The following is a 25,190-nucleotide window of genomic DNA, read 5'->3' on the forward strand; positions in this document are numbered from 1 at the left end:
AGGTCACTAGGTCAAGTCAAAGAAAAACCTTATGTATGCGATAGAGGCTGTTTTTTATGCCCCCGAAGGGAGGCATATAGTTTTTGAACCGTCTGTCCGTCTGTCAATCTGTCGGTCTGTCAGTCTGTCGGTCTGTCAGTCTGTCAGTCTGTCCGCAATTTTCGTGTCCGGTCCATATCTTTGTCATCGATGGATGGATTTTCAAATAACTTGGCATGAATGTGTACCACAGTAAGACGACGTGTCGCACGCAAGACCCAGGTCCGTAGCTCAAAGGTCAAGGTCACACTTAGATGTTAAAGGATAGTGCATTGATGTGCGTGTCCGGTCCATATCTTTGTCATCGATGGATGGATTTTCAAATAACTTGGCATGAATGTGTACCACAGTAAGACGACGTGTCGCGCGCAAGACCCAGGTCCGTAGCTCAAAGGTCAAGGTCACACTTAGATGTTAAAGGATAGTGCATTGATGGGCGTGTCCGGTCCATATCTTTGTCATCCATGGATGGATTTTCAAATAACTTGGCATGAATGTGTACCACAGTAAGACGACGTGTCGCGCGCAAGACCCAGGTCCATAGGTCAAAGGTCCTAAACTCTAACATCGGCCATAACAGTTCATTCAAAGTGCCATCGGGGACATGTGTCATCCTATGGAGACAGCTCTTGTTTTTCAATTAATCTTCATGAAATTTGGCCAGAATGATTGCCTTGATGAATTCTAGGTCATGTACAAATATGGGCTATCTGGGATCAAAAAGTAGGTCACTAGGTCAAATCAAAGAAAAACCTTGTGTATGCGATAGAGGCTGTATTTTTCAATTGATTTTTATGAAATTTGGTCAGAATGATTGTCTTGATAAAATTTAAGCTGAATTTAATATTGGTCATCTGGGTTTAAAAAGTAGGTCACTAGGTCAAATCAAAGGAAAACCTTGTTTATGCAATAGAGGCTGTATTTTTCAATTGATCTTTATGAAATTTGGTCAGAATAATTGCCTTGGTGAATTCTAGGTTGTGTTTAAATATGGGCTATCTGGGTCAAAAAATAGGTCATTATGTCAAATCAAAGGAAAACCTTGTGTATGCGATAGAGGCCGTTTTTTTTTCAATTGATCTTCCTGAAAGTAAGTCAAAATGATTGCCTTGATGAAATCTAGGTTGAATTTGAATATGGGTCATCTGTAGTAAAAAACTAGGTCACTAGGTTAAATCAAAGAAAAACCTCGTGTATATGATATAGGCTGTATTTTTCAACTGATCTTCATGAAATTTTGTCAGAATGATAGCCTTGATAAAATCTAGGTCAAGTTTGAATATGAGTCATCTGGGATCAAAAACTAGGTCACTAGGTCAAATCAAGGAAAATACTTGTTTTTGCTCCAAGTTTAATGATAATTGGTCAGAACATTTTTTTCCATGAAACACTAGGTCAAACATGTTTTCACTGTTATGGTTTATTATCGTGTGTTTCTCAGGTGAGCGACCTAGGGCCATCTTGACCCTCTTGTTAACTTGAATGTTGCAACTTAAAAAGAAATTGCATACTTTCAAATGCCTGTTTATTATTCCCGTTTATGATAATTGCTAATAATAATCACAGACGGACTCAGTCAGGTGAGTGTAATTAAAAATAAGGTGTATTTTCACGTTATTTCGCGGAAGATTTTGCGCTCCTAAAGTCGCGCAATATTACCGCTGCAGAACTTGTGCATATATCCAGTACAAAGTTGATATATAACCTATAAATATTACGTACCTTCGATGTTTATGTTCTCCATGTTCAAATAGATTTACTTTTCCTTCATCACAAAATATTCTTTTATTAAAAATGTTAAATGGACACAACTTAACGCTACTGCTTAAAATATTGTCAATACATCTATTTTTTTTATCTTGAGAAATAAATACATTTACCTTCATTTCAAAGCGTTTGAACATAATACCTATTTGAAAAACTGGTAATATCTCTTCATTGTAGATGTCAGATATTGCAACATTCAATTTAACCAGATAGAAGTTAGAAGTTTCTATTCAGGGTCAGGAAATGGTAATCACCAGTCTCCAATGACTGTGTATTTTAGCAATTTATATTATGGCGGATATAACCTTCCATAGCTGATATATTCTCCTGATTATTGAGTATTAAGTTATATGATCCATGCATGTGTATGTTATATAAGTACTTGTAAATAGTTTTGTTCTATATATTCATATATAAAGGAATTTATGTTGAATTGGTGTCTTATGCCTATTACACAATTTCCATACAAAATGTTATCACAACATTTATCTGATGTCTACATTTATGATGAACGTGTTTAAAGAGAGGATTTCAAATCAGCGCGGGTTCAGTACTGGAGTTTTTGAACGAGTTGAATTCTCAGCTAATAGATAATGCCATTTTTCATACACTTAATGAATATATACATTATCTTTATCATGACAAATCATTTCTATTTCTTTGTTGCCGACCGTGTATGAATACAATTTCAATGTTTCAGATCATAAGCATGATATATGCACGGCTGTGCTGTATCAGTTTTGTGATAATATTTCATGAAATGTATAATGCTTTAATGTACACAGTGAGTTTTGATTTCTGTTACATTGTGATGTGCTTATATATATTGTATCATTTTTATGACTATTTTTATGCATGAAAAGTTCTGTGTCATAAAAAACCTAATATTTGCCAAATTAAATATCAAAATTTTGTAAGTTATTTCTTCCAAATCTATCGAAATTATAAACGGAAATAATAAAGATGATAATGAGTTTTGACTTGCGTTATTACTTTATTGAATTTGACGTATATATCCGGCACAAGGTGAGAAAAATCCGGCCCCCGGCTGCCCTCCTAATTATCATATGTAATTTTGCTTTATTACAGCGTAACTTAAGGTTCTTTCTATATCGACTGTTTTATTGCCCATGGCTCCTAACAAAGCCATCAGCTAAGAATGTGTTATTTCAGAGGCTTAAATTTACTCATTAAATGTTTGTAGTATTTATGATAAATAAACATAAAGCCAGGGAGCCAGGATATATCCTGCAGGTTGGCATTCGTTTCCCGAACTCCGAATAGACAAGCGTTCCAATAGTTTGATCCAGTAAATGAGATAGAGGATAATTGTTGGTTTCGGTGTAATATCACGTTATAATTTCACCGAGTGGGCACCAAAAGTGATATTTTAACTTTTGGTGTTCACGAGTGAAATTACCATGATATTACATCGATACCAACAATTTTTCTGTTTATTTTATGTCTAAAACTCTACTTTTGTTGTGTTTATTTCAATAAAATGTCGAAATTTGCGGGAAACTTTATCAGGAAGCATCGCAAAGATGACGTCATTTTAACGACGTCATCATATTGTTTCCGGCTTTCAGTACGCTCGGTAAACTTTTTGACGTTAATCCGGGTATCAGATTTGATAATTTTCACTGAGTGGCCATTGAGTTTATCAGGATATAATTCACCGTTATATTTCGATAAACCACCGAAAAATTAAGAAATAATATATCTCAACCAGTGATTTGTCGTTGAATAAATCATTGCTTGGAGTTCAGATGCGAAGGAATTATATCACGAGGGCGTAGCCCGAGTGATATAATAATACGCATCTGAACGACAAGCAATGATTTATTCAAGAGCAAATCACTAAATGAGATATATTATTTCGATTCTAACACGTTATAAAGGATTTTAAAGTACATCCTTGATGGCATGCATTAAATATTTGCCCGTTTTCAATCGGTTTCTTTTCCAGCGCGCTGCTATGCCGCTTGACGCCATGACGTAATAATTGTGACGTCAGAACAGTGATTTGTTGTATGATAATTCACTGCTTTCTTCCTTCTTTGTTTAATAGGAAAATTAATCGGGTCGTGTTAGAACATAAAATAAAAGACGCTTTTTAAATAACACATGTGCCAGTCCTTCCAAAGAATCGATTGGGTGATTGAATATCCCATCAATTACCAATGAGTTCTTCAAAGAAAACAAACGTCGTTGCAAAGATTCTTTTCATTTAGTAAATATCACAATATTGTATATTCTATGTAATAAAAGTAATAACACAGACCTGCTAGTGCCTGAGATTTTTTTAACTTTTCTCCAGTATTACCCTCACTGGCCTGTAATAATTATCAGAGATGTTCCGATTGTCGCCAGCGATCGAGTAATCGTCAAGTCAGCGACATTGAGACTGACCACAGAGAATCGATTCTAGTCGCTGCATGCCTTCCTCGAAAAAAAAAGTAATTTTCAATGCTTTTTCAGATACCCCTTGCTGCTTAGCTTACACCTTTGTGCTCTTTAAATCATCTTTCGTATTTCAAAATATCTGCTCTTTAAGGCTGAAGGTCGGTAATTCAAATACTTCTTTGTTTTACATAAAAACGACAACTTCAGGTCGTCTTTACGTATCTTTATAGAACATCAGTTTTATTCTACATCAATTTTTCAAGAAAGGTCTATCATAAATTTACGCACAAAAGAAATGAAGAGAATATACGATTGAAGAGGTCTTGGTGAAATGCCAGCCAGCTGTGGTCTGTTATCCTAGAAATGACACATACATGCTCTTGTTCACAAAGTAAACCACTTCTCAAGGCTTCGATGTGCAAAACTGGTCGTAAGGGATGTATACACGTGAAAACCGTTTCATTTCACGCAGAATGTATTCTAGCAGTGAAAACGTGAATGACCCACGTACTCACTTTACACGAATTACGCCCAAAATGGGACAATAATGATCTATTTACTTCGGATTTCTTTCGACTACACCATGTCCGCACATTTTCGACCGTATTAGTTTAATGACTTTATTCCTTTGGAATAGAGAACGCTTTATGGCCAGTTCATGATTGGAACAATAATAAATAAAATACATACTTAAATTAGATTGTTTGTTATTTTATTGAGTAGAATTATCTCCACCATTTAGATTTTGATGAAACAGTCGTAGATAAAAACATATGGTCATATTATGTGGTGAATAAAATGCATAGGTCCGTGTCAGTGCTTTTGACTCAATTGTTTTAGAGATACTCACATTTCAAGCTGAAGCTTAGTGCCAATTTGGAACTATTTAACATCTTAAACATTTCAAATGTCATATTTAATCTATACAATAATGGTTACGTTGCAATTTAATAAGTTTACATACGCGTTACCATTAATTCATGAAATAATTTACACTACAGGATGCCCGAGACGAGGCGTTATTCTACGCTACCCGGATAAATGACGTAACACCATGACTTCCGGTTCTAATTGCAGAACTACCTCTTTTACGTTCCCTATAGTATTCAGAATAGTATTTTAGCCTTGACCTTTTACATGACTGCGGCTGTTCAACACAATTTTTTCATTGTATGATGATAAAGTTGTATTATATATTCTGGTCCTTTCGAATGAATGAGAACGGCCATTTTAACTAGAGTTGACTTCCGTTTATTAGTCCGATACTCCACATGAACAAACTCAATCAAACCGAAGCTTCTAGCTTTTTGCTTGGTTAATTTCTTTGTTTCAAATGGATTGTTCTCAGATTCTATCAACTATCACTAAAGAAGTTTATTAAGCGCCGTCTGGCGGCGGTAAAAAGTTTCCCGGTACTTGGACTTAGTGTTGTTAAAATACACGTCGTTTGGTGCTATTTTGCTGTTTTGTTTCGTTCTTTGTTTCCAACGGATCTTATCACAGATAATATCAATATTCGCAAGAAAAAAGATTGACGGCTTAAATGAAAAAAAAAATTGAATTTGACCATGTTAAATTCTTATTCTTGTGTTGTAATAAAATCAATTCCTCGTAAATTGAGTTTTGCACAGGATATTATTATAATGAATTACAAAGGTCTACGTCATTTGTTTAATAACCTTCTGCTCTGTTCTGTTCTGTTCTCTACTCAAATGATATAAATCGTATTAAAATAAGGTACACAAAGTCATATATTTATGCGATCGGAACATACCAAATCAAAATATTTTTGCGATATTTTAAAAGTAATGAAAAATGCTTGAATAATGAACACTATCAGAGCTCTTTGAAATGTTTTATGATACGAATGATATTGACTTGACTTGACTTTAAAGCGAAGTCGAGAATAACAATTTTCGACCATATTCATAGGTAAATAACAAATTCCTGAAATGAAAAGGCGAAGGACAAATGACAACAGACACTCATCGTAATTGCGAATGGCCACCACGTCCGTATATCGAAATAACATCTTTGTCGATTGTGGGAAGTATTCCAGTAATATCCAACCTTTTCCCTATCAATCAAATAAGACTGAAGCTGTGAGTTACTTTAGAAATGACATATCTTATTTAGTGATTTGTCGCTGAATAAATCATTGTTTGGGGTTGTTCCGATACGAAGGAATTTTATCACGAGGACGCATCTGAACGACAAGCAATGATTTTGTTCAAGAGCAAATCACTAAATGAGATGTACTATTTCGATTCTAATACGTAACTAAGGACTTTAATGTACATTCGTGACGGCATTCATGAAATGTTTGCCCGTTTTCAATCGGTTTCTTTTCCAACGCGCCGCTATGCCGTTTGACGCTATGACGTAATAACTGTGACATCAGAACAATATGCAACACATGCACTGTTTGTAAGTAATAACAGCTAATAGTAACGTCAAGGCTGCCTTGTGATAACGGGCTGCTGTTTGACGACGTCCGCATGTAGTCAGAGAGAACGTTTCCAAAACGACGTCACAGTTATTCCGATTCGTAAACACATTCATCTGACTGATATATTTTTTTTGCATATCGTATACATGTTAGCATTTTATTCTGGCAGATTATTTTTTTCTTGTATACCGTATATTAAAAAAGGTAGAAATACTTTCTTTTTAGCACTCTTTCTTATAGTAGAGAATGATCACAAAGCGATATTAACGTCCGTAAGCAAAAGTGACGTCATGATGTTTTGCGTTTAGCGCAATAACAAAGTACCACTTTAGTTTTATCGCTTGTAGCGTAACCTTATGTTTTTTACGGTAAACTAACGTATTTTAAATCGAGAAATATACTATAAGGAACGAAGAGACACTACAAAGGTACCTGCTTTTTTCGTATTTTACAAAAACACGATATTTTCAGAGCATTAACCACTAGTTGCCATTAACAGCGCGAGAGTCATCTGGCATGGGGGTGCCAGATGGGCTTTGCCGGCATGGGTAAAACCGCCGGAAACGCAAGTCCGGTGTGCAAAAAAAAGAGTTTCCCCTAGAGAAAGAAAGGAGTGCTCAGGCATATCTATATTTTCCCCGCTTGGTGGTCAAGAATTACTTAATATCCTATTTTGTCGATCATTCCGCCGAAAATTTCTAAAATTATAATATTTGTGAAAACTGATTTCCAGTTGAAAAAAACAAACTATGATTGTATTCAGCGACAAAACACAAACTGGGATATCTCTCAAGTATATATAAATGTCTTACTAGAAGAAGATTATGATAATTTACGACAACATTAACGACATATTAAATATTAAGAGGTTAATACACGTCAGAGCCGGGCCGGGAGGTGATAATTGGCCCGGAAAATGAATAATGTTGAAAATCAGTTTTCTAGGTAATCACATAAACTTATATCCGACTTGAGACTAAATAGTTTATTCTCATATGACTACCAATATTTAAATCACTACAACGATTTATTACACCTATAAATAATAACAAATTTGTGCTTAAAATTCTCCCATTACCGCATTGCGTTATGCATTATCACATTATCGATAATAACCCTGGCGTTAAAGCGGGAATTTAACGTCCGTTAACAGAAATGACGTCATGGCGTTTCATGGAGGTGAAAAAGCGAATATTACAGTTTCTAGTTTATTCATGATATAACTTATTTTCAATCCTAAATTATGCTATAAGCAAAAAAAAAAAGTATTTGATTTTATACAATATATAGTCTCTTATAGGCCCTACATATTTTGCTACAGAAACTGAAAAGCTGATAAATTATTATGACTATATACCAATAAAAGAAATCGTTCTTTGTTTCATATAAAAGTCAGCTATTTCAGAACAATTTTGTTACAGTTTCTAGATTTTCACTCCGTCCTAGACCTATTTCCCACAAGATATCCATACATTTGCTTCAAGAAAACGAAAAGAAAAAGGGTTGTTGAATAGTATGCAGTGAAAGGCAAGTCAACTGAAGTCAGGTACCCTCATATTGCCGCATTTCAGAAAGCGGTCCGCAGAATAAACAAACTACTTTCGTTTTCAATAAACAACTCAAAAACATGCGAATATTAGCATGAAAAGTGTCCTATTTTATGTAAAATTCATTCCACGAGTGAAATGATGCCCATTTGTCCCCCGATTTATGCGCAAATGCGCGAAAAATGGAAAAATTAGGATCTATTTATTAGGGACTTCTTTCGACTACACCACGGAAGCACATTTTGGACCGAATTACTGCATTATAACCTTATGGTTAAAGGTCAGTAATTCAAATCCTTCTTTGTTTCATATAAAAAACGACAACTTCAGATCGTCTTTACGTATCTTTAGAGAATATCACTTTTTCCTACACCTATTTTTCATGAAAGTTCTATCACAAATTAACGAAAAAATGAAAAGAAAATAGGGGGTTATGTAGTTCCTAGTGAAATGCCAGTCAGTTGTGGTCTGCTACCCTAAAAATGGCGCATATTTGCTCTCGTCCGCGCAATAAACACCTACTTCCGGTTTCGATCTGCAAAACTTGCCATGTTGGGTGTATGAATATGAAAACCGTCTCATTTCATGCAGAATGTATTCTAGTAGTGAAAAATGGTGATTACAGCACTCGTTCTACACGAATTTGCGCAAAAAGTGGGAAAATTAGGATCTATTTATTATGGACTTCTTTCGACTACACCACGGAAGCACATTTTCGACCGAATTACTGACCTTATTCCTTATGCCAGTAGATGCCACTTCTCATAAAAAATGACACACTAAACTTTTCTAACTATTTTACAGGTAAACATGTAATAAACAGGTAAATACATGGGAGGGCGGTGCCTTTGAGTGATAATGGCCCTGGAAAAAGTTAATAGCACTCGGGCTAAAGCCCTCGGGCTATTATCATCTTGCCAGGAACATTATCGCTCAAAGGCACCGCTCTCCTATACATTTTGGGCACGGATTAAAACGCAGACGAATAACGCAGACAATATAGATATAGAGGGAAAACGCAGACGGGTAGTGTGAAAACGCAGACAATATTCAAAAAATAGGAGAAACTATAACGCAGCTGATGCAATGCATTTCAACAGGTTATTATCAAAGTAAATTAGACATTTTGAATTGGTATTTACCAAAATAAAGAACTACAAATATAAAATATATTCTATACTTATTTGGCATAACGTCAATTTTACATAGGTCTTATTTTTGCTTTTTAATTAGATACTCGATATTGTGTAGAGTTATTAAGAAATTAAATCAATGTTAGCGGTAAACATAAAAGATTTCAGCATTTCTTTAATTCTTACAACTTCCTTGATAAATTAGAACGTCATTTCAAAAGAAGGACATGTTTATCATAATTTATTCCTTAACTGCATTTCAGATCAGAAGAACAGAACATCTCTTTTCCAAGTTACTAAATTCAATAGTAGAATGTTAACAGATCAAGCAACAAACTTGTTGTATTATTATTATTATTGATGCCTTTGATCACCCAATAATTACAATATACATAACTGGCTTATTTTCATAACTTCAAACTCGTATTGAGTAACTTTCTTTACCGAAGCTTTTGTAAAGATTTGCAACCTGATAATTAATGCAAATATATATGTCATGCATTTCTATTTTCATTTATAACTGAAAAAAAAAACAAGTTGATATTGGCTTGAATATTCATATATTTGTACGCACATGCTTAAAAATTATTATTTTATCAGTGATTCGTATGATTTGGATTCATTTATGTTCCGTATTTTGTTTAAACATAACATAATAATGAATAACGTATGGAATGAACAGCAGCCGTGATCATATATAATCACAAAAATGCGCTAATCCTTTTATCACCTCATTAAAGAACGGAGACGATCGAAACACAGTGGCACGCGTTTGTGTCTCGATCATTTTATGTCTGTCATAAAAGAGCTATACCGGTAATATCAAAGAAATATAGGTTTTGACTGATTAAAAATGTAATGGCGCTTGACTTTTTTGACTTGACAAAAATAATAATTTTGCGACAATCGGTCGAATCTTGGAAGATTTGAATGCACCAATTCTATGGACCCTTTGAAGCTTGATCTCGGTTTTTGCATTCTCAATTCCCAATTTTGCCTCTATTAAGTTTAATACTTTGTTCTCGCAGTTTTCGTCTTTCTCCTCTGGAATATTGAAGAACAGCAGATTGTCCCTCATGCTTCTGCACTTAAGATCAGTAATTTCTCTTTTTAATTCCTGTTCTTTAGTACGTTGCTCTGATTCAAGCTTACGCAGATTAGCCAACGAAGAGTCAATTTGCCGTTGCTTTTTATTGAATTCCTCGAGGTCATTACTGTCAAACTGACGACTCCTCTCGATTTCTTGAAATTTGACCTCAAAACCTTTGATCGTCTGCTCAACTATATCAATGCGTCCCGTTAGTTTTGTGACCGAACACTGTATTGTATCTAACTGAGTCAATTTTTGATCCATTGAATTGAGACGTTGTAAGATCTCAGATAGCATGTCCATTTGATGTGTATTGGCCATCGGCGATGAAGGTGTATTGTTAGGAGAAAATGCAGGAGAAGCAGAGTTCATTTGCATAAATTGACTGTTACTTTTACTATTATTATAGTACATAGGGTTTGACATCATAAAGTTCTGACCTGCTAACATTTGATTGAAATGTCCATTTTGTGTTCCATTATTCGCGCCCACCTGAGCCATTGTTGAAAATCGCTTTGACGATTGTTGCTCCGTATCTGGCGACGATTTGGATTTTTTCCGCTTTTTTTCACTTTTTCTGGGCATTGATAAAAGTCCACACTCAACAGTAATCCTAAATTATTCCATTTATATACAAGAAGTTATCTATAAATCCATAAAATTTGATTTTTTTCTTCCCTGGATTTTTTTGTGACCATCTTGTTAGCGCATGCGCATTTAACAGAACAGAATCAATTTATTCCAGACCTATGCATACTCTGCGGAAAAATGTACAGAAGACACCAGTAAAGTTATTGAATAGTATGATAATCATTTAAAAAAAAGAGTAAAATCTTCATAGAAAAAAGGAATCATTGATGAAGAAAAAAAAAAATGTCCCGGCAGATATCTGATTTATCTGTAAAATAAATCTAGTACATTTAAAAAATATGTCACGCAAATTACTATATATTTATGGTATTGATCAAAGTCTGTTTTTCTTTTAATGATATTCAGATTAAAACTACCCACGTTTACATTAGCTAGAAGTGAAATGGTGAAATGAACTTTTACACTTTTTTTTGGCGACAGGACGGTCGCTGATCGTTTCTGCTAAATTTCAAATTGGTAAAAAAGGTAAAAACAAACAACCAAAGACCCAAATAAAGATATATTATTTCAATAAGATAAGTGGCAGTTTGGCAGTTTGGCAGTTTGTTTTTGAAGTATAGTATGATTATTTGATACAAAACTTAATTCAATAAATAAATATATAAATGATATGTAGAGTGGGTATCCTATAGACTATAGTATTCATTTTCCGCTTCTTTTTTATTTCTTTTATTAATTTATTATTATTATTTTTGTCAAGTCAAAAAAGTCGAGCGCTATTACATTTTTAATCAGTCAAAACCTATATTTCTTTTATATTACCGGTATAACTCTTTTATGACAGACATAAAATGATCGAGACACAAACGCGTGCCACTGTGTTTCGATCGTCTCCGTTCTTTAATGAGGTGATAAAAGGATTAGCGCATTTTTGTGATTATATATGATCACGGCTGCTGTTCATTCCATACGTTATTCATTATTATGTTATGTTTAAACAAAATACGGAACATAAATGAATCCAAATCATACGAATCACTGATAAAATAATAATTTTTAAGCATGTGCGTACAAATATATGAATATTCAAGCCAATATCAACTTGTTTTTTTTTTCAGTTATAAATGAAAATAGAAATGCATGACATATATATTTGCATTAATTATCAGGTTGCAAAACTTTACAAAAGCTTCGGTAAAGAAAGTTACTCAATACGAGTTTGAAGTTATGAAAATAAGCCAGTTATGTATATTGTAATTATTGGGTGATCAAAGGCATCAATAGTTTCAAGTTTCAAGTTTATTGGCATAATCAGCAAACAATTTGCCTTTGGCCATTTACAAACAAAAACATACTATGGCAAAGACACATATACATACACAAATCATAATGGATACTTAATACATGGCTGTATACACATTACTACAATATACATTTAAGAAACAGCTAAGTTTTTCAGGGCATTTTTTCTTATTAACATGCAGTCTTTAATATATTTAGATATTTTTATCTGCAAACCTTTACTTTTTGTAGACATAAGCGAGTTAAATTTCTGTATACAAGGCCAAGATATGCTTCTAAAGTATTTTCTACGAACTGTTCTGAATTTGTCACAACATAACATAAAATGATATTCCGATTCAACTGCCTTTTGATTGCACAATATACATAGTCTATTTTCTCTTACTGTACCATTATATCTGCCACTTTCTATACAAAGGTTATGAGATGACAATCTTAATCTAGAGAAATATTTTCTCAAGTCATCATTTGTAATATTACAGAGATAATCTTCAAAAACAAAATCATTTTTATATTTACAATAGTAGTTTAGTTTTGGCATGTTATGTATGGTTTCTCTCCATTCTTGGATATGCTGGTCACGGATTCTGCGCTGTTTAGTTGGGAAGTAATTTACAGTTCTATCAAAATTAAGTCTTATGTTACTAAAACCTAAGTGATCAATCACAGAATGAATTCTAGTTGCCCAACAATTTGTTTGTACATGCTGGCATAGGTCATTATACATCTTAAAAGAAGGCGAGTCCCTATTTTATATAAGTTTCAGCAGGAAGGTCTAAAATCAGTTGTTCCAGGTTTCAGCCAGTATTTTATTGATCTTTCCCTGCAAATTACTGATAACGGAAATCTACCCAATTCACCAAGAACAGCACTGTTTTGAGTTTGATGTTTAACACCAAGTATATATTTACAAAATCTGACATGAAGTTTATCCACACATTTAAAACTGGTACTATTATAAATCCCCCATACTTCTGAACCGTACATCAATATTGGTACCACCATTTTGTCAAACAATGAGAGTTTAGTTTTAATATCAAAATTAACTTTATCAAACAATGACAAAAGGTTATGATAGGCTCTTAGGGCTTGATCATGTAGAGCTTTTACAGCGCCTGACATATTACCAGTGTATGTGAATTTTACACCTAAGTATATGAAATTATCTACGATCTCAATTTTTTCACCATTTATGACAAAATCAGGATAGACATTTTGTTTACGCTTTTCAAAAACACATACTTTCGTTTTATCAACATTGATTTTCAAGCCCCACTTTTGTGAATACTGATAAACGCTATCAATTTGTACCTGCAGGCTTTTAGGATCAGTGGTAAACAGTACAATATCATCAGCAAATAATATCATAAACATTGTTAACATATCAAAATCCCTGTCTGTTAACAAATTAATATCTAAGTTATCAGTAATATCATTTATAAAAAGTATGAATAAAAGGGGAGATAAGTAGTATAAATGTGGTGGGAGCAGAATCCACAATTTTGGAGCCGGATCCACAATTTTAGAGCCAGATCCACAAGAGCCACCCTCCACAATTGAAGTTAAAATGTAGAACGTTAGCAGACTATTATAATGGGGGACTACTACATAGGATATTTTCGTACTATGAGCAATGGGTTGTTTCCCTTTGCTTATAGATATATTAACCTGGGGGGTGGAGGGTTTACTCAAGTTGAATTTCACCTTTGATGGGACTCGAACTCGGGTGATATATGAGCACTGAATGATGTCTAGAGCGGGCACCTTTTGCTCTGGGATATTACCTTGACCAGCACAAGCTATGGAGTCATACTTTATCTTCTGGAGTATGTCCTTAAATAGGACAGTGTGTGTAGTCTTACATTCATTCAATTGAAATTAGTCAGCATGAATACGTCTGAAAAAGAGGAGCTGTTGAAGAAATACTATTACAACGCCAAAAATCCAGCATCTTACAGTGGTGTAGCTAAATTGTTTTATGCACTGAAGAATGATTATCCTGGCGAATTCAGTCTTCAGTTTATTAAAGACTGGTTAGATAAGCAGGACTCTTACTCCCTTCAGAAACAAGTTCCTCATCAAATCAAGAGGGCTCAAGTTCGTGTGAGTCATATAAATGAAATGTGGGATATAGATCTGCTTAGCATGGAGAATTTGTCTAAAGAAAATGATGGCGTGCGCTTTCTACTATTCTGTATTGATGTGTTTTCCAGAAAGCTACGGGTTAAACCTTTAAAAGATAAAACTGCGAAGTCAGTGACAAAAGCGATGAAAGAAATTCTTAAGGATGTGAAACCATTAAAAATTCGTTCAGACAAAGGGTCTGAATTTGTAAATCAATGGTTTAAAAAGCTCAATGAAAGAGAAGAATATATATTTTTTTACTACGCAAAATTCACCAAAAGCTAACTTCGTTGAACGCAGTCAGAGAAGCATAAAAACCCGGCTGTACAGAATGATGAGACAAAGACGTTCCTATCACTATATAAGTGATCTGAATAAAATAATAGCCAGCTATAATGACACGCCTCATAGGAGCTTAAACAATTTAACGCCCAATCAAGTCAATAAAGAAAATGAAGCTGATGTGTGGGCTTACATGTACTTGAAAAAATCTGGTGTTCATAAAAAGGCGAAGCCAGTATACAGATTTAAAACAGGTGATCTAGTGCGTATATCTTTTGCTAAGCATCCATTTCGCAGGGCCTATCAAGAACAGTATACTGCGGAAGTCTTCAAACTAAGTAGAAGATTTCTACTGCAGGGCATTCCTATGTATAAGTTGAAGGACTTGAATGATGAATCAATCAAGGGTAATTTTTACACGTCCGAATTAACAAAAGTAGACAAAGACATTGACAGTCTATGGTTTATTGAAAAAATATTAAAACGTAAAAGAAAAAACAAGAAGCTTTATTTTTTCGTGCAGTGGGAGGGCTTTCCAAAGACATTTAATAGTTGGATTCTGGCGGATGAAGTCAAAGATACCGCAGGAACCTCGGCATAAACACAATGGATCGTTATGTTTATATTAAAAGTGATGAAAGTAACGACTACTTTCCAGATAATGAAGTGTATAAATTTAAGATTGTTTTACCAGCTAGAATGTCCTTGCAGGGTATGTGGAAAGTAGCACTCGTGGAATTTCAAGCGAGTCAAAACTCTAAATCGAAGAGAGTTATAGATGATCAGGCCCTTTACATTTATATAGATATATGTGCTGAAAGTGTAGTCCATGGACATAGACTTCCTTTATTGAGACGACTTGAAAAGACAAAAAAATCGTTATGGCAATATCAGATTGATTCACCATTCTACCTTCCTATTAAAAAGAAGGACTTCAAAGAGATCGAAGTGAATATAAAACTGGCGAGTGATAAAACTCCATCAGATTTGATTTCACCTTTGTATATGACACTTCATTTTAAACAGTATCCTTTCTTCAGTGATTATGAATCCTTCTAAACTATATGTACCAAATCCACAAAAGTGGGTCTCATTTTTTGATAAAGTGAGTAAGGGCCTAACATCAGTTAACCAATCAGGAGGCGCCAGACGAGCACGAGTGATATCAGTGGAGTCTTCAAGTGGGAAACAAAGTACTACTCAATTGCCTATAAAAGTAGTATCACCCTCAGAACAAACTGTACAGCAAGCCAAAAGTGAACTAGAGAGAGAGAATATAAAACCATCTGCTGTAGTAGATATGATTCAGAAACCAAAAAACCGTCGACAGCGAAGGACTGCTAAGAAAATCAAAAAGATTGGCAGACTACAAACAGGAGGTGCTAAAAAGTGGAAACAGAGGACAAATAAAAAGAAAAATAAGACAAAAAAGAGTGGTAGGAAATCTACAACAAAAAAGAATAAAAAGCACAAAACAAACCGGAAGATTAAAAACTCAACTATCAGAAAGAAGGACATCTTTGGAAATTAAAATTGATAAAAACAGCAGTAAAATAATACAAAAGAATCATGTCAGTGTTTAATCCTGAAAGTTTTCACGAGGGACTTGTGTCAGAACTGGCTTTGTTTGATTTACCCAGTACACAGACTGGTGTCACAGATATCTACTATGAAGAAATTCGACCCATCTCTCAAGTATCAGACGGCATAAGTCCTATTGAGTTTAGAATAAGTGGACAAAACTCTATGGACTATTTAGACATGAAAGGCACACAGCTGCATGTAAAGTTAAGAGTAAAAACGGCTGCAAATGCTGCCTTAGTGGCTGAAAAAGTAGGACCTGTGAATTTATTTCTCCAGGCCCTGTTTTCATCCACTGAAGTCACCTTACAGAATAAGGCCACAATCACATCAAACTACAATCCCTATAGGGCCTACATTCAAACGATTCTGAATTATGGACAAGATGCCAAGTCCCAGCTTCAGTCTCAACTCTTTTCCATGGACACTGCTGGAACCTATGGTGTCACAAATCCTGGCGGGGCTAATAAAGGTCTTTTTGAAAGGGCTAAACGTATAGCCACTTCGAAAGTATTGGATCTTCAAGGACCAATATTTCACGATATGTTTTCCATGTCACGCTATATGTTAAATCAAGTGGACGTCAAATTAAAGTTCTATAGAAGTTCGCCAGAGTTTTGTTTAATTAGTGATGAAGCATCACCAGCCTTCAAAATAGAGATAGAGGACATTTACATTTTAGCCAAGAAAATACGCGTGAATCCTGCTGTCATTTACGGTCATGCAGAAATTCTAAAAACACAGAATGCAAAGTACCCGTTCAACAGAGTAGAATGTCGTACTCAAAGCATACCTAGCGGAAGCTCTAGTTTCAACTATGAGAACATGTTCCCAGGTCAAAGACCTAATAAGGTCGTTGTAGGCTTTGTAAATTCAAAAGGTCTGTCTGGTGATTATAAACAGAATCCTTTTAACTTTCTAAATTGTAACATTCGAAGCATATGTCTATACTGTGACGGTTTACCAGTTAATGGAGCTCCTCTGAAACTTGACTTCAACTCAACCACTGGCGTGACGGATGTGCGGGCCTATGTAAACGCATTTACATCTACGGGGAAATGGAGAGAGGATGAGGGTAGTATGCTAACAAGAGAAGGATTTAGCTCTGGTGTAACACTATTCGTTTTTCAGTTGGAACCAAACTTCTCCCATCACGGGGAGTATTTGACACTAGCAAAGACTGGTACTGTGAAATTGGATGTTCAATTTGCCAGCCCCTTTCAGGTGAGAAAATATCAAACATTATTTATCTTTATTTTTTTTAAAAAAGATATTTAAAAAAAGATATAACACACACACACACACACACACACACACACACATTGAAAAAATAGCTGCTTTTTTAAAGTTTTTAAGTGTAATACTTAAACAGTTATGTTTTTATAAAGATATTACCTGTCTTATATTTGTAAAAGGAATATTATTTTTGTATTAATAGATATTGTTTTCATTTATATTTTCCAGACACTGTCAGCTGTGTGGTCTTAAGCGAAATTCCTTCTTTTTTTTCAAGTGGATTCTTCCAGAGATATTGTATTGGAATAAACATTTAAAAAGCAATGGATACATCAGAGCTTCAGTGTTGTATTAGTTGTGATCCTGTTCTAAGTGTAAATGTACTAGGTGTATATGCCGCTGATCAATTACCTGTGGGCTTTTCTACTTTACCAACTGCGTTTATAGCTAATAGTGATATACATAGCAGAGAAGGGACACATTGGTCTGCATTTTATATAGACAAAAATAGACAAGTGGAATTTTTTGATTCTTATGGTAAAAGTCCAGTCTACAATTCTTCTTATTTTGATAAGTGGATAAAGGACAATGCATCGAGTATAAGATACAATGCCATGCAAATACAAAGCAATTATTCCAATGTTTGTGGACTATATTGTTTATTTTATCTTCGTAATAAATTCAATGGCATGTCATTAACAAATATACTCAACTTTTTTAGCCATACTAATTTTTCTCTTAATGATTATTTTGTATATAATCATATGTCACGCATATATTCAGATTGTTCAAAAAATAATTGTGTGTATAATCAAGTGTGTAAACCGCTAATAAAAATTATATAAACTTAAATGGTTTTTTGTTAATTTATTGTTTATTTAAATCCCTATTTACATAAGCTGTGGAAAAGAAAACAAAAAAAAAGACTATTCATTTTCTGTCCTTTTAATATAGTAATAAACTGTACTCTGTTCTTTTACAGAAAAATATTTTATATTAGCATACATTCAGTTTATGATATTTTATTTAAATGTCACGGGTGTGACACTACAATCTGCTATAAAAGATCTCTCGTCTTCAAGCAATGTGGGAGTACTTGTCAAATGTTCCAATTTGTATGTCAAAGGTGTGACCTTACAATTGTCTATAAATAAACTTCCTTCTTCTGGTAATATTGAAGGAGTTCTTGCCCTTTCTTCCTCTACCTGTGACTGTCTCAAAGAATAATGACCATAAGCAAGACTGTCTGTAGCATTAAGCAGATACCGTTTGTCATCAAACGAGGACAGTCCAATTTTTTTCATTTCATTACAGTACAACTCGTGATTGTCATTTCTAATTGACGTTATTGTTACAACATTCTGACCTTCTGAAAACAAGATATCTTTATAGTTTGTGAATCTAAGGTCTCTTTTCAAAGTGGCTTTTGCAATTCCTTTTGCTCTTTTCTCTTCTTTGTTATTATCACACTTAAAACTGTACACTTTACTTCTGAGACCCACAAAAGCGGAGATCGGAATTCCAGACATTTCATCCTTCATACTACCCACTTTTTTCTTATTCTCCTCACTATATAGGAAATGATTTTGTGGATAGTCCGACGTATCAAACAAGTGAATGTTTTCTTTCATGTACTGGTATACGTCAAATGATTCCACATAACATAAAATACTGTCTGTGTCTGTAAGCAACAAGGTCATCTGATCACCAAATGTGTTTTTCAGTTTGTTGTAATAGAAGTCATACATGGCCCATTTACTCAAGTCTACAACATAAAAAGATAACACATAGATAGCTCTGCTCTTTTTTTTTTCTCAAAAAATGATACATTTTTAAATGATAAATATAAACGTTATTAATACGAGGGAGAGTTAACTTAATCTTGTGTAGATTATGAAATTTAAGAAGAAAAAAATCAATTAAAACTATTTACCTAATATACACATGCCACTGTAGATTGGTTTATTCATTAACACCCTCACTCTATAAAGTTCAACGGCTGTAAGGTCTTCGTTGAATATTGTTGTAGTTTTATAGGTTGATTTTGAACTCAGTTTCAAAAGACGTCTTTCATTATGCACGAGCTCAATGTTTTTATGTTTTCTGACATTTTCCATCGTCTGTTAAAATAGTGGGGAGAAAAAGATAAATAAGAAGCTCGATAGTTATGTATTAAGTGTGATAAAAAAAATAATATTTATTAGCGAAAGTCTGTTTTATATCTATCACCCGCTCTTTGAATATCTAAATATAAACACAATGTTACATGTTGCTACAAACTTTAAATTACTGAGGTAAGATCATTGCACTAATCCCTCATTGTTTTAATCATTCTAGTTAAACACTTAAATTATTTTTTTTTCGAAGAAATGAAAAGACGAATAAATATACAAACCTTGCCAAAACAGCTGTTATTCATGAGCTTGTAGAAGTTCTTGGCAAAGGCAGACATAGCTTTCTTTCTTTGTGCAGTGTTGAAGTCAATGTATGGTCTCATCCAAGCAGATTGCGTAAATTCAAGTACTCTATGAATTTCCATTATCTCCAACCCCAGCTCTAGGTAAAGCTGAAGATTTCTGTAGTGTACCACGTACTTCTCTTTATCTTCTAACGATGTAATCAGTTTTTCAACTTTAACTCTCGGTGGTAATGCTTCATTTTCTGTCTTGTTATGCAGTTTTTTCCATAAGTATTGTGCATATGGGGAAAGCATATCATCTGAGATAGCTTTTCTTTCCGGTGCTAGTGGATAGTCGTTGTGTTTGTCATGAAGTTCAGGGGGATACCTCAAATTGACTTCAAATATGTAACCTTTCTCCCCATCCGCTGGAATATTCCTAATGTCTAATTGATTTATTTCTCGTTTCTTTAAAAATTGAAAATCTGATGTTGGAAGTGGTTGTTGCATGGCGAATCCATACAAATTGCACATATCTAAATATAGAATATGTGACAATTTCTTTTCACTATCATAATCTGAGAGAAGTGGATTATTTGCTTGTTTATATCTATTCGAAATTTGTGATATTCCACCTCGTATGCCTTTTTCAATGAATAGCACTTGATCTATGTCCGTCATCAGCTCTAGTTGCACACCCGTCATCTTCAAACAACTAGCCCAACTTAAGCCGGGACTGGTATAAAAATGGCATGGATCCAAACCATATTGCTCCATACACATACTTCTAAACGTTTCAAATACGCAACACAGAAGTATTACATCACATTTCAAGTAAAGGTCGTGATAAGACCCCATGCTTGTCATTTCAAAATGGGCAAACACATCACAGGCGTGCTTGTAATCCTGCTCAGATATATGTTGTTTGGTTAAAGCGTTATAAAATGCTTCTGCTGGTGGTAAACAATGTTCATCAAATTTACTTTCACGATCCATATAATCATACAGATACACCCCTTTTCGTAATAGCAACTTGACATCATCAGAATTTGGGAATTCCTCAATAAGGTGTTCAAAGGCATCCTGTCCATCACACTTTAAATTTTCCACCAAACTTTGCAATGAGGAGGGTAGAAACTGTAAGCTGTCAATGAATCTCAAGTTACCTAGGGAAAAACTCACATAGTTTTCTGTACTTTGAGCAATACATTTAAGATTTTCCCCCTTAAACTCACCAATACTTTGACAGATGATGTGCGCATCAAACTTCTTCAAGTTGTGAAAAATGACGCACGTATGTTTCGCCTGCTTGCATTTCAAATTGCATTGGTTGTGAGCCATTCCAATAAAGTCTCCCGTTAAATGATCATGATGTCTTACTATAGTGGAGTGCACTTTTTCATATGGAGTGAAGTCCTTTTGACATAAACAACACTGCGAAGCGCGACTTATTTCCTCAAAATCGTCACTCGTAATGATCATTGGTTCTATATTAGAGAGAATATTTTCAATTTCTTTTTGCTCTCGCAGCAAGCTTGTAATAAATTTTTGTGATGCATCACTCCCCCTATACACCACCGTTGGTTTAGTATATCTATTGTCCGCACAAACTACCTTGTACGCGAAACCGCAAACTTCAAGTTTTGTGGTAGACGTGGTGCTCGAGTGTGTAGGTTCTGGAAGACATGTTGAAACCCGTCTATTTAAAGTTTCAAAATCTGCATAAATCGTGAATGAAACTTTAAGTTCTTTTTCAAAGTCCTTAAATTCCAGTATAGCACTGTCACCGACTGCAGGTAGTTCCACCTTTTGAGCTTCATTTGTACTACAGTATGTGATATGATTTTGCAGAGACTCATTACGTACAAAACCATGCAAACAGTATGGACAGAAAAACATTCTTTGGTTATGTGACTTGCTTCTAAAAAGAAAAGTATTCAAGTCTCTTATGAGAACGTAATGAGAGACTTGACCATATTTGATCCATAGCAAATTCACATGATGTAATCTACGTGGATTTGATGTGATTTTCAATGGAACAATTTCATTTTCTTGAAAGGTGAATACGTTTATTGAAATATTTTCGTTTTGTTTTTTCAAATCTATCGATTTGTGCTAAAGATACTGGATACTGTATACCACTCATGTTCAGTTCATTTGTAAAGGGACAATAAGTTTCAACTTTTACAGCATTCCTTTCTGAGGGATGTAAAGAAGCTAAAATGCACCACAGGAAACACTTCTCATCCTCATTTTCAATATTAAGCAAACTTGAGTTGTAAAGCAACGTCCTAGGTAAAGGTAGATAACTTGAGCCTGATAACGGTTGATACTTGATGGTGTGAATCTCAAGTTTTAGCACTTTTCTGAGAAACCAGCCAGAGCCATCTCGCATATATTTCTCCAAGCTGGCATACATTTTCTGTAATGCTTCATTTAAATCATGTTCGTTTAAACCATCCAAAGTCAGTGACATATAAGTTCTACTTCTGAAAAAGGGGGTGCTCACACTGCTATCTCCCCCATTATCCATTATCAGTTCGTTCCATTTCCACCTGAACGCATAAGTTCCATTTAATGCCTCCCATACTTCGTATTCTAGACTGAAGGTAGGTGAGAATTCTGGACCTCACATTTGCAAAAAATGTTAACAAATCATATCTTTCACCACCCCCGCTCCTGGGAAGGATAATTCTATTTTGCACTGAATTTTGTAAAGCACTCTCATCTCGCTCATTGTCTGTATTTAATGAGTCTTGATTATCTTTGTTTTCATTAGACAATTCTATGTTTTCATCATTTTCAGACTGATTTGTATTTTGAGTCTCAGCAGTTGATTTGCTTTCAGACTGAGGTGATGCATTTTCAGACTGATTTTTATTTTGATTCTCAGCAGCTGATTTGCTTTCAGACTGGGGTGAAGCAGTATCTATTAAAGACTTTTCTATTCCCCTATCTCTACCCCCACTTTGATTGAGTGGATGATTTTCCATGACATGAGCAAACAATGCAGAATACTCCCCAAATTCACTCTCACAGTATCTACAAGTAAACAATTGTTTTTGACCTTTATTTGAATCTTGTTTATGCACAGTGCGCATATGTCGTTTTAAATTATAAAATTTGTTAAACACTTTATCACAAATGTTACATTTCACGTCTCTTCCCTTATTATTATCTCGTCTGTTCTCATTATGATGTGTGCGCTTGTGACGTTGTAGACTATCTTGTCTTGAAAATGAGCCACCACATTGCTCACACTTCACCACAGATCTGTGTGAAAATTTCATGTCTGCATAAATTTTTGAGTAATGTGAAACGTTATTACAAACTTTACAAGTGAAACAGTTTTGTTTTTCATTTTTTTATCACTTGTACAATCCTCATTGTCAGTATTGCTGGAGCGTATTTTCTTTTTGTCTTTCTGGCTTTCAAAATCATCCTCACTATCATCATCGCCTGTCCTGTTTTGTCTTTTCATTGCTTCCCCCTTGTTTAATCTAGGAAAGGAAATGAGAAACATAATGTGCATTATTTTCATTTTATTGATATTAAAAAAAGTATAAAAGTGTTATGTATAAAAATAAATACAGCTCACTCAATCACACACTTTACTTGGACCCAGCTACAGTATTTTAAAAACCAGTTTTAATTCTTCACAAAAAAAAATGTTATCAAAACTGTGCTTACATTTCTTTTTTAAATTGAATAATTTATCCACTTCAGCTTTCTAGATTTGTACGATTTATTTTTCCTTTTAATTTCATCGTTGAAAGGCATTTTTGATAGAGGTTTCTCCACGAATAACTTTGTTTCTACTATTTTTACAGCGTCTTAGTTTTATCCCCTTCCTTTGCAGAAGTAGGTTAAATCTTCTTCCATTTTGGGGGTATTTTCCTTGCTTGTTTCTGGACTTTTTAGATCTGATATACTATCCAACTGCCTTTCACCACCTGTTTGATCATCCTGTGTTTTCTCTTTTATTTGCTTGAGTAGTGACTCATACTTCACTTTAGGTATCAGCAAAAATTCTTTGGCCATGACTTAATACACCTTATTTATAATTCGTTTTGATAACTTCAATGAAACGTTTTATAATATCAAAGTGTTTTTTCAAATACGCTTTCTTTGCTGGAGTGTTACTCCTTTTCGTACAAATCGACGAATGATCGTCTTATGCTTCTCTAGCTTTTTTATGATACTTGGTGATATAGGTCTATTACCCCATCATCACATTATACACAATTTGAACAATTGCCTTAATCTGAGAGGGCTCTATCGTGGTTAATACAACCATGCGCTGCTTATGCGTTGATGATAGTAGAAATTTCAAGAAATCTCCGTGCTTTTTCTTAATCACATTCATGTCTGCCTCTCGGGAAGATATATTAACATTAACTGATGGGGAAAGATGTGTGTACGCAGTTTATATTCCACATCAGAATGTGGACTGATATCAATGACAAGATATCCATATTTTTTAGAGCATGCTTTTCTATAGGCACTCATTATTACTGGGGCCTGTCCAGCTGACGAGCTAATGTTTGTATTTGTAATTCATCCCTTTGGTTTTTAAACAGAATGAAATAGTGTGTGTTTAAGCTTATTGTACGAAATTCTTTGTACCATTAATAGGTTTTGACACAAAAACCAACAGGTATATCCTAGATGGTGACTATATTGACAAAATATGTCAACAACATCCACACTTTTAACTCCTTTGCTTAGGAGATCATCTAGTAAAAGCATTTTGTTTTGACCTGGGTGTAAATCTGACCAGGTTTGAAGCATTTCAATTGTGGGCAATCCTTCATAAAATTCTATATTTGAAATAGCTTCTTTCATTTGATCATACATAGGCTGGTAAACGCCATAGCAGTAATAAATCATCACTGGTGGTTCTTTAAAAACTCCATTAGCATTTTTAAAAATTTCAAAAACGAAGGAAGTTTTGCCAGATCCAGAGGGGCCCACAACATGACACGTTGAAGGGGTTTCAAATTTTATTAAGCTTTCCATACTCATCATCAGTCAACTACTCATTAGCAAATGAAGACCTGGGTTATATACTGTTTAGTTATAAATAGAAAAGTAATGGATGAAAAACAACAAATAAAATACCTTTATAATGATTTAATATTCCAAATAGATACGAAGATACACACAATTAGTCACATTCCTTTTTTTTTTTTCCCACATACACTGTTGTAATGATACATATGATATATAATGATATATATATATA

General features: G+C 34.3%; 4 protein-coding genes across 4 annotated transcripts in view; 3 read left to right on the top strand and 1 right to left on the bottom strand.

Annotated features, from left to right (window-relative positions):
- Positions 1-25,190, top strand: part of LOC123544264 (uncharacterized) — a 200,719-nt gene that overhangs the window by 22,415 nt on the left and 153,114 nt on the right. The window lies entirely within an intron of this gene.
- LOC123526765 (uncharacterized) lies at positions 14,780-15,331 on the top strand. Its single transcript, XM_045306013.2, has one exon. It carries the CDS (start codon positions 14,780-14,782, stop codon positions 15,329-15,331), a length of 552 nt encoding a protein of 183 aa, XP_045161948.2.
- LOC128549815 (uncharacterized protein F54H12.2-like) lies at positions 16,300-18,547 on the top strand. Its single transcript, XM_053527476.1, has 2 exons — positions 16,300-17,535; positions 18,530-18,547. Exons 1-2 carry the CDS (start codon positions 16,300-16,302, stop codon positions 18,545-18,547), a joined length of 1,254 nt encoding a protein of 417 aa, XP_053383451.1.
- LOC123551972 (uncharacterized) lies at positions 18,220-22,038 on the bottom strand. The gene is made up of 3 exons (XM_045341303.2): positions 19,943-22,038; positions 19,481-19,667; positions 18,220-19,312 (listed from the first exon to the last, which is right to left on the bottom strand). Exons 1-3 carry the CDS (start codon positions 21,842-21,844, stop codon positions 18,570-18,572), a joined length of 2,832 nt encoding a protein of 943 aa, XP_045197238.2. The 5' UTR covers positions 21,845-22,038; the 3' UTR covers positions 18,220-18,569.

This window comes from Mercenaria mercenaria, chromosome 16, assembly GCF_021730395.1.
Source record: "Mercenaria mercenaria strain notata chromosome 16, MADL_Memer_1, whole genome shotgun sequence".
Taxonomy (NCBI): domain Eukaryota; kingdom Metazoa; phylum Mollusca; class Bivalvia; order Venerida; family Veneridae; genus Mercenaria; species Mercenaria mercenaria.

Coding starts and splice junctions, on each gene's coding strand:
- LOC128549815 (XM_053527476.1), top strand. CDS start 16,300: ATGTCAGTGTTTAATCCTGAAAGTTTTCACGAGGGACTTGTGTCAGAA.
- LOC123551972 (XM_045341303.2), bottom strand. CDS start 21,844: ATGTTTTTCTGTCCATACTGTTTGCATGGTTTTGTACGTAATGAGTCT. Junction 19,668..19,942: donor ATAACAGCTGTTTTGGCAAG/GTTTGTATATTT, acceptor CTATTTTAACAG/ACGATGGAAAATGTCAGAAA. Junction 19,313..19,480: donor CAGTGGCATGTGTATATTAG/GTAAATAGTTTT, acceptor TTTATGTTGTAG/ACTTGAGTAAATGGGCCATG.
- LOC123526765 (XM_045306013.2), top strand. CDS start 14,780: ATGATGAGACAAAGACGTTCCTATCACTATATAAGTGATCTGAATAAA.